Below are 15011 nucleotides of genomic sequence, written 5' to 3' on the forward strand. Positions count from 1 at the left end.
ATATATATATATATATACGCGCACAGGGAAAGGCCTCCAGACCCAGCTCCCACAGGCAGGGAGGCCGAGAGTCCCTGGGACCAAAGGCCCACTGGAGATTTGGCTGCCAAAGGGGGACCTGGATCTAGCTACCTGCCCCTTGCCCCGCCCCCACTCCCCGCCCCACCTGAGCTTACCCAGGCTTGGTTTGTTGACGTTCCCAAACTGGCTTCACAGAAGAGATGTTAATACTGTCACTGGACAAGCTTGGTTTGAGCCTCCTCTTTCCCTGGGTATCTTCAGGCTCTTTTTTCTTCTTCTTGCCAAAAAATCTCTTGAAGCCTTTAAATTTGGATTTCTCCTTTCCTGGAAGTTAGAATTGAAAGTGAGGCAGAGTGTGATGGTGGAAGGGAAGACAGGAGAGGAAACGGCCCTTGTTGCAGGAATGAGCACTATGATCCCAGAAGCCCTCCAGGTCTCGGCCCTCGGCCCCAGTGCCCACAGCACCTTTCATCTGGTTTGTTCTCTTCTTAGTAACTCACTAACAAAGTATCTGAGTCTCTGGTGAAAGCAGAAGCTCAGATCCCAGCTTGTGGCCTCTGGGCAGCCTCTATTCTGGCTCAACTCACCGTGCGTTCACTTGCCACTCAATTTCAACTATTAACACACACCTCTTTAGAAGTTCATTCATATGCACTAAGGAGTTCATTCATATGCAGCAATTCTTGAGCCAACATAAGCACTTGGTACCCCGGTCGCTGGAGTCATGGTGATCCAGTTGGGGAGCGAAGCTTCCACATGTGACAAACTCTTCAGGACCCTTGGAAATCCCTGTGGGAGTTGGTACTGCCCAACCTGTGCGCTGAAAGGATGCAGACCCAAGGAGTGAGTGCAGTGGGGTTGGTGCAGTCAGGGAAGACGTCCTCAAGGAAGGGATTTATGAGCAAGGGAGAGGGCTGGGAATGGGGAAGAAAGGGCTGCTGGGCAAAGAAGCTCCCCGTGCAAAAGACATGACAAAATCACCTACCAAAGAGTTTTGCAAGGGAGGATGTGTGTGAGTGTGTGTGTGTGTGTGTGTGTGTGTGTGTGTGTGTGTGTGTGTATTATGTGCATTGTGTATGTTCTTCAATTATTACTGATTGGTTCAGATTATCTACAGTGCTGATGCCCTCTGCACATGCAGATAATTGAAAGTTTGCTCTATCATAATAAAAAACCAGGGCAGCAGTGAGGAACGTGAGCTTTAAATGCTCCTCAGGCTCTGTTTGGGCTGATTAAACAGAGTTTAAGGGTGTGCTTTGCAACAAGACTCTTCTGAAACTTCAGCATGCCTATGTGTATGGTGAAGCGCCAAGAAACGGGGTAACGGTGTTGTCTCTCCAATGCATGTATGCAGAACGTCTGGCAAAACACACTTTGGGAAATGCTGAAGTAGGGCTCCTTCTAGAGCTGAATGCTATGGCCAGTTTGTGTACTGATTAATTCTAGGCCTGCCTATTCAAAAGGTTTCTAAACTTCAAGGCCTCTCTTAAGTCCAGTTTCCCACCATCACTACAATTCACGCTCCTCTCTGTACACCTAAAACTTGACTGTCGGCACCACAAGTTTTACACCTGAATGTTCTCTAGTCTGCGCATTCATTTATTCATTCACCTATTCAATGAACGTTTATTAAGGTCAAGCACTTACTATGTTTTGGGTATCAGTGAGAAAGGAATAAGATACAGTTCTATGTCTTAGCTACTGTCCCCCACATCTAGGCTGTAGGCGGGCCCTCTTTAGCAGCCTCTTTAGCAACTAGCACAGTGCAAAGCACGCAGTGACACTCAAGAGACAACTGAGTCCATTGAGGGGTGCAGAATACCAACACAGCTTGTCACTTCCCTTAAACTGAGATCACTGAGCAGAGCCATCCTTAAGCATCCTATAATTTATACACTGGCCCTTATTGGGGTTGACATAAATTATAAATAATGTGGTAAAGAGCTTGGCATAGGATCTGGCATGTAGTAAATGCTAATAAATGTGAGCTAAAATTAGGGAATCAATAATTGTCTATTAAGACCAGATTCAATTCTATCTGTAGAAATGATCTATCAATTCTATCCATCTACTCTATCTATCTAGCGATAAGGGGAAGAACCCCATATCTATAACTCAATAGTTAACTCTAAAATATACATGATTAGAAGCAGAAGCCAGGACGGGTTGGGGCAATACAAGAAGATGGTAGGGCTGTGTGCTTGGTAATCGTTGCTTAAGTAACTTCAGTTTTGAATGATCTGAGGAATTTCTCATCTACTAGGATGTACCTATATAGATAGGGTCATGGTTAGGATAAACTTGGCAATTCTACCTTGAGATAGACAGAATAAAGAGCAAAGGTACAATAGGAAACATGTTTTCCCAAGCTTCCTTCTTCAATTTTTTAAGGAAAAAAATTAAACTAATTTCTATGATAATAAATTATTTTAAATGATATTTGACCTCATAGAACCACTGTGAGGATTCAACGTGAAAGTGCTGAAAAGTATACAGGATGGAGTAGGCTGGCTCTAAAGTAATCTCTATTTTGCTCTCCGGCCTTCTTTCTTAATCTTCCCACCCCCAAAGGATTTCTAAAATCCATGAAATAGTGAGATTTTTATGTAAAATCCTGATTACTATACTATACTAATTACTATAATCAGTTTTTTGCTGGGATGTATTTACCAACTGGACCTCTGGGGAAAATGCCCTTATTTGTAATATTTGCCTACTTCTGTGGTGTAAATCCTCCCATCATGGTCAATTTCAAGCTACTAACATGACATTTAGGGAGAGATGTGCACAGCCTCCCAAGCCAGTGTAAGGTAGCTCCAACACACCACTAAATAACTCCTGCCCAGTGAGGATGAACTGGGCAGTGTCCCCTCACAAACGGGAAGGAGCCTTTGCAGGCACTGCCATTGTTCAAACAGAAGGAATGAGACTTATTGATTCTTGACAGGTGGATCCTCTTCTGGCCTTCTGAAATGAGAACAACTTTCTGCTCAGAGTGTTTGGAAACATAATGATTATTGCCCTCCTTGCTTTGAAATCCCAGAATGGAAGGGAGGAGGGCAAAGCTAGACGATTTGGAGTTGCAAACCTGCTTCTCACAAACCAGCAAAGACAGAGGGGACAGAATCAGTAGGTGGTAGCTCAGTCTGTGACACAATCTACAAACACTTAATAACTGAATAAAAACACTTCTAATAAACTTTTCAGGCTGTAAAACTGAATGTACCAAACATAGTCATTGTATGAGCAAACCAAATTATGCATTAACACATTTTTATGTTCCTAAATTAACCAAACGACTAGTGACTATAGAACTGGAAAAGGTGTTAAAAATTAAGTATGCATATATTCCAATGTTTCCCTAGTCTTCCATTTTTGCTCAGCAGAAACAACTTATTTTCCCACGAGGATTTAAAATACCTTAAGCAATGCATGTTTCTTTCAACCCTGGCCACTAGGAGGCAAAGAATGTTTCCTTTCCTCCCTCGGGGGTAGCTCTGGGTATAGTGGTGGTATAGCTTTGTTGGTAGGGAGTTGGGGAGACACCAAGAGGTGGGTGGGCTGCCCATGGATCTGGGGCAGTGACTTGAAAACTGGACATAGCCTTACTAAGCAACCCATTGCCAGACATCCAGTTCAGCTGCAAGAGTCCAAGTCTTCAGCCTGCTCTGGCTTAGGAGAGCTCTCCACCCCCAACAGCATCAGACCCCGTGTACGGAGACCCTGGGAGTGAGATACAAAGCTGGGAACTGTCCATGTGCTATGTTACTTTCGAAACCCTAATGGAATCCGAGACACTTGCCATATATTCACTGGTGTAAATTGGCCTTTCAAACTTTCTTTTGCAAAGGGGTGCCTTTAAATTGCCAGCAGCTGGGGCTTCCCTGGTGGCGCAGTGGTTGAGAGTCCGCCTGCCAATGCAGGGGACACGGGTTCGAGCCCTAGTCCGGGAAGATCCCACACGCCATGGAGCAACTAAGCCCGTGCACCACAACTCCTGAGCCTGTGCTCTGGAGCCCACGAGCCACAACTACAGAAGCCCTCGTGCCACAACTACTGAAGCCCGCACGCCTAGAGCCCGTGCTCCGCAACAAGAGAAGCCACCGCAATGAGAAGCCCTCGCACCGCAACAAAGAGTAGCCCCCCCGCTCACCGCAACTAGAGAAAGACCGTGTGCAGCAACGAAGACCCAACGCAGCCAAAAATAAATAGATAGATAAATAAATAAATAAATAAATTTATTTTTAAAATAAAATTGCCAGCACCTGAGCCCTGTGTGGGCTGGTTTCCAAAGTTGCTGAAAGTGTAAAGGTAGATAGACCTAGACAGCAGGTTTGGGTCAAAACCCACATTTGTATCCAGCAATGTCTATGGAGGTCATCTATACACTGGGTAGCTTATGCCACCACAAGGCACAGCAGTGGTGGTCAGTGAGCTGACAGCTGTTTGGACTTCTCCTGTAACAAAGCCATTGACTTCCCTGTCCAAGCCCAAGGACTACATATTCCCAAACAGGCAGTAGCTTTCAACATCCTCATCCACCGAGGCCCTGCAGTGCATCACATACCAGAAAACAACCCATGGAAGCAGTCCTCTCCCCTTCCCCCAGACAAGAACACACTTAAATCCAATGAAGAGATCATTGCTTTGGGTTGTATATTTGCTTATTTACCATGCACACAGGCAGCCCTTCTGGGTTGAACTTGAGCTTTCAAAATGCATCGCGCATAATGGTGACCTTGTTCTCTTGTGTTGCTGCTTGGAAAGAAGACTCCTCTAACCAGCCTTTCTTCCCTTCAACCTCCCAACAGCACCTTATTCTCTGGCTGGCAATGACTAATACTCAACATGTACCCAGATGCTTGGTCTCTGTAAGAAAAACATCTTGGGAACAGAGAAAGGGCACTTCCTTACCTCCACTCTTTATCAAGATGCAGCGCATTGACATCTTTTTTTCTAGGCACCTGTGTAGCTCATATCCAAAAAGATAGATCAGTTCATTTGGCAGTTGGGGTTGCCTTGGTGAGGAGGCCTATCATTCATTTATTTATTCGTTCATTCATTACAAACTTTTGAGTGTCTAATCACTCTCTCTGAGACCCAATACTGAACAATGGTGACACAGAGATGAAGCGCCAAGCCCTGCCCTCAAGGATCCATGCACCATGTTGAGATTCCCCAACTCACATCATTAGTGACGTCAGGCCTCCGGGAAGCCACAAGAAGGTTCCCCTCTCTCTGTCCTTCCAGACCAAGTCTTCTGCACCACACTAAGAAAACTCAGCAAACATTGAAGAACAACCCAGTGAACTGTTAAATTCAGTTCTGCCTTTAAGTTCAATGGCTCATCTTATGTCTTATGCTTCCTCCCCTTCCCCCCACCTTTTTTCAGTGTCAATAAAGCTTATCATTGTTTAGTGACCTTTGCCTCTCTATTACCCCACTCATGGTCTCCTATCATTCACAGGTGGCACCATAATTTATGCAATGGATAGGTTTTGTGAAAGAAATTTTTGTAAATTGATTCCCATTTAACAGAAGCCTATGGTGGCTTCTTCGTTACTATCCCCCCTTTACTCCTCAAATTACAAATTTATCTGTTGGTTAAGTCTGGATTATTATCTACAGCAAAACCTCGGTTGAATCTCTCAGGTCCTGGCCTGCTCTGATTCTTTTTTTTTCTGATTAAGCAGAAATACTTCGCCGGCCTCAGTAAATGGAACCTGCTAACCATCCCCAAAGAAGATTGCAGGGCCTAGACAAAACTCTTTTGACTATCAGAGTTTGAGATGAAAGAGAAGAGATTAGAAGATGGAAAGCTAAATATGGGCTGAGTCTAGTGTCATTAGAAATTTGATATGAACTTGTTTTCTTGTGACTTGATTCTTTTTTCTAGGGGTTAAACACATTAAGCAAATCTAGTTCTAGTTATCAGGATTTTATTGGGTTACTTACCTTCATCACTGGCCTCCAGAACTTCCATACTGCCAGAAATTTCACTTAGTGATTCAGCTATAGTTCAATCACTAAAATAAAATATAGAGCAAAAAACAAAAAATCATTTACTATCTAGGATATAATACAATCATTTTACCCTACTCCTTATCCTCCAGTTAGATTCTTAAACTATGCAAGAAAAGATATATAAAGGGAATTGCCATTAGAGAGAATTATTCTTCCTTAAAAAAGACAATGATTCCACATATATGAAATGTCCAGGATAGGCAGACACATAGACACAGAAAGTGCCTTGCTTAGGGCTAGAGGGACGAGGGTGATTTTTTGAGTGATAGAGGACAGGGTCTCCTTGCTGATGACAGTGTTCTAAAATTAATTGTGGTGATGGTTGCACAACTCTGTGACTATATTAAAAAGCATTGAATTGTACTCTTTAAATGGGTGAATTGTATAATATGTGAATTGTAGCTCAATAAAGCTGTTACCAAAATATAAAAGACAAATGTACAAAACCTGATCTATTGCTTTGTGTTGGGGCCCATTACATTTGGAGGCCTGTTACTATTCATGGGTGTGCCCAGGCAGACAAAATTGTATTGATAAGCCGTAAAGAAAAAAATTGAGATATTTGACTACATAAAAATTTTAAACTTTTGGCCAAAAAGAGTAAAGAGTCTACAAAAGAATAACAAACGAGGAAGCAATACTTACAACAAATATAGATAAAGGTGCCAATTTTCTTAATTTGTCAAGAGTGCATGGAAATCAATAAATGACCAGCAACTGGATATAAAATGGGGCAAAGGATACAACAGGAAGTTTATAGAAAAAGAAATACATAAAGAAAAGCTCAGTCCTACTCATAATTAAAGAAATGTAAATCAAAGTATCAAGTTAACATGTTTACCTATCAGATTGTCCAAAAGTTTTAATTTTGATGATATTCCATGCTGACAAGGATGAGAAAAATGGACACGCTCATACATTATGGAGCGTAAATTGCTCTCTGAAGAACAATTTCACAGTATCAAAAGTTAAAAATACACATACCGGGCTTCCCTGGTGGCGCAGTGGTTGAGAGTCTGCCTGCCAATGCAGGGGACACGGGTTCGAGCCCTGGTCCGGGAAGATCCCACATGCCGCGGAGCAACTAGGCCCGTGAGCCACAACTACTGAGCCTGCGCGTCTGGAGCCTGTGCTCCGCAACGAGAGAGGCCACGATAGAGAGAGGCCCGCGCACCGCGATGAAGAGTGGCCCCCGCTTGCCGCAACTAGAGAAAGCCCTCGCACAGAAACAAAGACCCAACACAGCCATAAATAAATAAAAATTAAAAAAAAAATACACATACCTTTTGGCCCAGTAGCATCACCACTAGAACTTCACCCTGTAGCTGTACTCACACTTGTACACAAAAATATATATGCAAGAATGTCTATCACAGCATTGTTCTAAGCAGCCCAAAGTGGGAAACAACCAAAGTGACCATCAAAAGGATAATCCTCCCATGACTCTGATTCTATATCACGGGAGAATTGTCTGTCCCTGGGCTCCTTTCCATTAGTGCAGATAATCAATTGAGATCCCACTGTGCACTTTCAGTCTAGCCTTCTAGCCAGGGAAGCATGTCAGTTGATAATCAAACCTTTATACATCAATGCTGACATTTCTGATGGGAGTCTGTGGGTGGACGGGAGGGGGGATCTGATGAGCAGGCCCAGAGAAAGGAGCAAGAGCACTGCGGAGAGGCCAGCAGAGACTGCCCTCATCATAGCTCGCCTTGGGGTCTGGATGTGACTGACTCAAGTACCATCAAGTTGGATTAAGTAGATTCTGGAGCCCCCCTCCCTATACTAGATCTGTCCTGCTCCCAGAAACAGTCAAGCTGCCATTGCTGTTTCATGGATGGGCTCCAGGCCCATCCCGTGCTGCCCTCTAGCCGTTAAGCCCCTGATACTTCTCTGGAGCTAGACAGGGGTGACCACAGGCTCTGAGGTTAAGGTGAATTTGAGAGGTCACTCACTGAGAGTGACTGAGGCCTTGGAAAGCAAAAGCTTCCAAACCACAGGGAGAGCCGACAGGGTCCTGGTGTCAAGATGGCTTGAGACCCTCTCACTGAGAAGTCCTATGGTTCCCCACAGTGTATGTTCTCTCTCGCTGCAATGAGTAATAAACCTAGCTTGTTCAACAGCAGGTGTGTTGCAGGTGGGCTTTGGCTGAAAGGTATTGACACTTTATTCAAGTCACTCAAACTCTATGAGCCAATATCATAATTCTACCTGAAGATGACAACCCCAGGCCCACACAATGCTCACTAATTACCACACACACATATACACACACATACACAAGTTCCATCTGGAGATCTGGACAGAGCAAAGGGGTAGGGGAATTCAGAAGGCCCTCAGAAATTCAGCAGGAGGACAGGAGAATTCCTTGGACCAGGAACAATTCACATCACTGGTGAGTCCCTAGGCCATCTTAATAAACATGGCAGCACCCCAGCCCCTGCCACTAAGAAAGGCTTCTTAGACACTGGGGAAATAAACTACCTCTGAACTTTAGAGAAGCCCGTGGAAAAGGAGCCCATTTTCCAAAATGCCAGGCCACAGCAGGCTAACATTGCCCCTGACCCACCACTGTCAGGGGCAGAAGAAGAAAGGGGAATGATAACCAAAGAGAAAAATATGAAAGACAAAGGCAGAACAAAGAAAGAGGGCATCATGGCGGCATCTGCATCCCTGGAGCGCTAATAGAATCATTGGATCTAACTAACTTTTGAATTTAAACTGTCTCAAATTCTTTCTGGCATACGTACCTTGTATCCCTGACTGCAGGCCCTGAGGACAGTAGAACCATCGGCTGAGCTATCTCCTCTTCCAAACCAACCAACCAACGACCACAACAAAACATATAAACCTCCCCGTGATTCGAAATCCTCTTCCTGTTACCACCCATTTCTCTGCCTCTCTTTAAAGCCAAACTCTGAAAGGTTATCTATACTTACTACCTTTATGTCTTCACTTCTTATTCTTCTGCACTCTCTCCAGCTGGCCTTCCAAATCCAACTGCTTCCAAACTGCTCCACTAAATCTGCTCTCGTTCCATCCACCCGTCTGTTACTTGACCTCCCGGCAGCGTGTGACACTCCCTCTTTTTTGAATAATTTTATCACTTGCCTTTCTGAACATCACATTCCCTTCATTTTCCTCCTACCTCACTGGCTGTTCCTTCTCAACCTCCCTTGCTGTACCTTTCTCCTCTCCCTGTTTTTGAAATGTTGTAGCATCTGAGGGCTCTACCCTTGGCCCTTTTCTTTATCTACAGTCATTTCATAGACCAGCGTCATTAAATAGAAATGTTAATGTGAACCACAATTGCAAGCCACATAGGTAATTTTAAATTTTCTAGTAGCCACGTTCAAAAAAGCAAAAAGAAGCAGGTGAAGTTACTTTTAATAATATATTTTACTTAACTCAGTAGAACCAAAATATTATCATTTCAACATGTAATCATTATAAAAATAATATCAATGAGATATTCTATGTTCTTTTTTTCATACTAAGTCTTTGAAATCTGGTTTGTATTTTTCACATATAGCACATTTCAATTCGGACTTAGCCACGTTTCAACTGCTCAGTAGTCACATGGGGCTAGGGACTACCATATTCTAGATGATCTCATTCACACCTTATGAATACTATCTAGACACTGAACTCCAAAATTTCTATGTCTAGACTGGATCTCATCCCTGAACTCCATATTCCTATAACCAACTGTCTATCCAACATCTCCACCTAACGGTGCATATCGGCCGATTGGGTCCCCTCACACTCACTCCCCCTGGGTTTTATGTGCTCTGGCCCCATGCCCATGCCCCCCGACTGACCACCCATCCTGCTACCCTCCTACTTTCTCCCTGTGCTCCAGCCTCACTGGCCTTCTGGCTAATCCCCAACACAGCCAGCCCCTTTCAATCTCAGGGTCTTTGCATTTGCTGCTCCCCCTGCCCGGAGGGCTCTTTCCCCAGCTAGCTGCATGGCTGCCTCTTTGATGGCATTCAAGTCAGCTTAAAGGGTCCCTCCCAGAGAGGACCTCCATGATCAGCCTAGTTAAGGCGTCTAGTCTCTCTCCATCACATTATCCTTTACTAACATCTTCGTAGCACTCATCGATGTCTGAAATTATATTCTATATTAATTTAGTTACAGCCTCTTATCTGTCTCCTCTACTAGAATGTAAATTCCATTAGCGCAGGGGCCTTGTCCATTTTGTTCAGCACTGGATCCCCCAGCACCTGGAATGGTACCTGGTACATCTGTCAGGCACTTGCTAAATGCTTGTTCAATGAATGCGTAGATTCAGTGAAAGAAGGAGAAGTAACGTAAGAACCATCTTTGTGGTCAGAAATTTCTTAGAAGTCGAGGCATGCTACAGGACGCAAAGGAAGACCTGTTGTGGGGGGAAGCTCCTTATTTGCCAGCTGAGCAGGACCTGCCTTCCCTCCCGGCAAGGTGGGCCCCTCTTGTCCTTGTCACAGACGGCCTACTCCCGGGTGCCCCGGCCACGAGACTGCTGCGTGTGGAGCCCCACTCAGCTGGGCGAGGCCCAGATCCTCCTAGAGGAGGCTTCAGGAACAGACACCACCACTGGCAAAGCTTCTTTCCATCTACCCCAGGCTGACTTATTAACCAGAGCTCTGCTTCCCCAGTATCTCCTCACAGAGGACGAAAGACTGTATTTCTTTCATGTGTCTCATTGTGGTTAATGTAAGTTTAAAGTGAACTGGTTCCTTAATTATACCAGGGCTCTTTAATAGCGGCCTTGGCGCTGCCTCCAGGCTGGTCTCTATTTTTATTTATGATATTTAGCAAAATGTCACCTCAGTGGTATCTCAAAAAAAAAGTCACAACGCTCTCTCTAAAATACCAATCTGACCATGAGCTTAGACTAGTTCACAGACTTCCCGCTGCCTGCAGGACAAAAGCCAAGTTCTTCACAAAGTTCTCAGCGATCGGGTGCTCCCTGCCCCCCTCCCTTCTCCAGCAGTCCAACCCCACGCGCACCCTCATGGTTTGGTCTCCCAGAATCACCAGTCATTCCCTAAATACACCATGTTCTTTTGCATTCTCTGTGCTCTGCACAGGCTGTTCCCTTAGCCCGGAACCTCGCCTCCCTCAGCTCCACATCCTTGAAATCCTACACATTCTTCAAAATCCAGCTCAAAGGTTACCACCCTTGCCTCACGCTCTCGCCCCTTGTACGTGCCCCTGTCATAGCTGATATCCCCTTGAAGACAGGGACCCCATTTCACGTATCTGGAGATCCCCAGCACCTAGCACGACACCAGGCCCGTGGAAGGTGCTCGCTGTGTGTTTTTATGGATGGATGAATGCAGGAGTTGGGGGAGGGATGCAGTGACAAATAGGCATCAGTGGGGAAATGACCCCCTTTTTTAAACATACAGGGACAACCTAAGACACACTTGCAGCAAAAGACCCCTCTGCATGAAGTCCCATGAAAAAGCTGGCAAGCCGTGTAAGGAAAGAGGAAATAATGTACGTTTGTATCCAGTAAAGGATGAGGGGCCTCCAGAACCACTTCCAAAGAGCATCAAGTCCTGTAATAATGGTCATCAGGAAGTCTGGCCCAGCTGAGACATAAAGTTGCATTATCAGTCATTATTTAAATGCTTGCTTGCTCTCTCTAGGCCAACCTCAGGGGCTTAAGCCTCAGAACTGCCTTTTCCTTCTCAAACTGACTGAAGAGCTGAACAAGGGCTCTAGGGGGAAAAAAAGAGAGAGAAAAACAAGGAAAAAGGCCTGTGTTCCAAGGTTGTTGAAATTTTTTAACCACAGCCTGGTTCAGATTCAAGGATTCAGAAGACTTCGCTTGACAGATTTTCTGCCTTCCCAGAGTGGGGAATGCTAATGAGAAGCAGCTGGCCTAATTTTTTAAAAAATCCGATAGGATGAAATGTTTTTCATAGAGTCTGTGGTAGGCAGGTGGCCCCCAAGGTTGTTGCCTCCCTGGTTTGTATGCCCTGTAAATCCCCTCCCCTTGAGAACACTGTGGAGGTTCCTTAAAAACTAAAAATAGAGCTACCATACGACCCAGCAATCCCACTACTGGGCATATACCCTGAGAACACCATAATTCAGAAAGTGTCATGTACCACAATGTTCATTGCAGCTCTATTTAGAGAAAAATACTGTATGCTAACACATATATATGGAATCTAAAAAAAAAAAAAAGAAATGGTTCTGAAGAACCTAGGGGCAGGACAGGAATAAAGACGCAGACATAGAGAATGGACTTGAGGACACAGGGAGGGGGAAGGGTAAGCTGGGACAAAGTGAGAGAGTGACATCGACTTATATATACTACCAAATATAAAATAGATAGCTGGTGGGAAGCAGCCGCATAGCACAGGGAGATCGGCTCGGCGCTTTGTGACCACCAAGAGGGGTGGGATAGGGAGGGTGGGAGGGAGACGCAAGAGGGAGGAGATATGGGGATATATGTATACGTATAGCTGATTCACTTTGTTATAAAGCAGAAACTAACACACCATTGTAAAGCAATTATACTCCAATAAAGATGTTAAGAACAAATAAAAATAAAAGGGCTCTGGTTTTGCCTCCAGTTCTGCCTTCCCTTCCTCCTCATTGTACCTCACCCCTAGAGTAAACCAGGAGAAGCGCAGAAAGACCCAACTCATGCCACCCCTAACCCCTTAGATCTTCTGCTGGGGGCGGGGGTTAGTAATGCAGAGAACTTGACCTCAAAGGTTCTTTCTGCCATCTCCTTAGCGGCCTCAGAGCCTTGTTGATGGGGAGTTTTATTCTGTCTTGTCAATCCACATAGCCTCTAATTGAAAGCTCTGCTCTTTCACAGTCAGGGGCAATTCATATTACACAATTAATACAATGAATGAAATTGCTGAGTCCTAACTCTGTGCCAGCCTGGCACTGTGAAAATGGTTTTCCATGCATTATCTCATTGAATCTCACAAGAGCCCTATGAGGTAGGCTTTGTTATTTCGTTTTTATTATTTTCAGCCCCATTTCCCAGATGAGGAAACCGAGTCTCACTGAAATTAGGTAATCTGGACAAGGCCATACAAGTAATAGAGCTAGGACTCAAATCCAGTTCTGGAGGATTTCAGAGCCCATGATTTGACCACTACACTCTGCTCCCTCCTTACTTGGCAAAATCTGATAAGTATTAAATGACCACTCACTCCTACCCCAAAGAATCTCATGTATTAGCCCATTCCAGGACTTGAAAGCAGGATAACTGGCCAGGTCATTATCAGCCCCTAATATCTCTGCCAAAGATTTGTTGGTCATTTTAACAATAGAGAGTCCTGCTAAAAATGGCTCACTGGACACATACATTGTGATGAGAGATCACACAATATTAAGAGGGGATAGGTCTGTAGCATGGGCCCCTTGGGTGGCCAGGCTGAAGTGGGGTACCAGCAAGGGGCGCGAGAAGCATGGGGACCCTGAGAGACTCAAGGAAGAGCCAGAATTGAGTTGAGGGGCCCTGAGGATAGATGTCACAGCTTTAAGTGCATGTTGGATGCCAAGAGCTCTAGACCCAAACTCTCCGCCAGCTCTCAAGTCCATCCCAAGCAGAGTATGTCTGAGGCTTTTTATTTTATCCTGTATTTGTTGTGGCTGCTGTTATCACTGCTCCCAGCAGTCAACAAGCCATCAGTTGGGGGTGGGGGAAAAATCTCCAAGGAGGGAAAAAGGGCAAAAGAAGAAGAAAAGAGGTTGGCGGTGCTGAGGCAGGCTGTGACTTCTACGTGGCTGGTTAGATTCTGGCGGGAGATGCAGGGGAGATAAAGGAGGAAGAGAACTCAGTCACAAGAATGTGCCCCCCTTTCTGTTTGAGTTAAAAAAAAAAATCCCGCAAGGACTCAGAGGCAAAAAATATACAAATCAATTTTCACTGCAAAGTAAAGGAGCTGTTACAGTGGAGGATTACTGGACTGAATGTCAATATTACGACATAGTATGAGTGTGTTTCGTGTTTGGTAATTGCAATCATTGTTGCTTTTGTTGTGGTCATCCATTTACAATGCTTGGTGTCAGTCTATTTACCTCTTGTAAAAATAAAATACAGTGTGTGTGTAAAAAAAAATAATAATAATAATTCCTTATGATGCAAAAAAAAAAGAACGTGCCCCCAGCCCAAGCTGAACTATCTACTATCTGTGACTTTCGTGAAGCCAACTTGTACCTTTGGGGTTTTATCTAAGGTCCTTTAGCCCACAGGGAGGGGGCTGGAGAGGCAGTCACCTCATGGCTATGATGAATAGCCTTTGGTCTCCCGGTTCCGGGCTGAAATAGAGAGAGGTCTCAGAGTGAACTGTGTCACCCCAGGGAGGGAACGGGCAGGAGGAAAGGTGTGCCGCTGTCGCCTAGGGGCCCAGGCCCGTGGAAATAAACATGCCTCCAAGAATCTGAGAGCCCTGGCCAATCTCAGTCAAGGTCATATTTAGGGGTCTTTAAATCCTCAGATTTCCTTAGCCCTTAACCCCACAGACAGCCCTGCCACAGGGCGAAGAAGCAGCTGTTTATCTGGGGCTGCAGGGAGAGTTTTCCAAAGGTTCTCTGGTCCCCAGATCTCCCCCTTTCTCCATGGCCTAAAATACCCACCATTAGAATTAGGACCATTAGAGTTAGAACCCACCGTTAGAACCAGACAGCAAAGTCAGAATATTATTTCCCAGGGCCTCTCTCTTTGCACCCCAAAATCTTCATGCAGACCTACTATATACTCAGTCTTGTTTTGGGGGCCATGGAGACAATGACAAAATAAAACAGTTAACATTTACTGGGCATTTAATATGTGCAGACACTGAAGTGTTTTGCATACACCGTCTCATTTAATCCTCAGAGCAATCCTGTGCGGTAGGTACTATTTATTCTCACTCCTCCCCCATTTGGTAGATGAGGAAACTGAAAGGCTAAGTAACTGCCCGGGGTCACATGCAAGTACATGGTGAGGGCAGGATTTA

At 44.8% G+C, this 15011-nt stretch overlaps 1 protein-coding gene across 1 annotated transcript in view; it reads right to left on the reverse strand.

The window, feature by feature from the left end:
• Positions 1 to 6004, reverse strand: part of KIAA1210 (KIAA1210 ortholog) — a 28492-nt gene extending 22488 nt beyond the window's left edge. Inside the window, exons 1-2 of the mRNA XM_068532682.1 lie at positions 5977 to 6004; positions 177 to 345 (exon numbers count right to left, since the gene is read on the reverse strand). Of these exons, the coding sequence (XP_068388783.1) occupies positions 177 to 345; positions 5977 to 6004 (197 nt within the window). The remainder of the gene's footprint in view (positions 1 to 176; positions 346 to 5976) is intronic.
• Between the last annotated feature and the right edge of the window lie 9007 nt (positions 6005 to 15011).

The sequence above is a fragment of the Eschrichtius robustus genome, chromosome X (genome assembly GCF_028021215.1).
Source record: "Eschrichtius robustus isolate mEscRob2 chromosome X, mEscRob2.pri, whole genome shotgun sequence".
Classification (NCBI taxonomy): Eukaryota; Metazoa; Chordata; class Mammalia; order Artiodactyla; family Eschrichtiidae; genus Eschrichtius; species Eschrichtius robustus.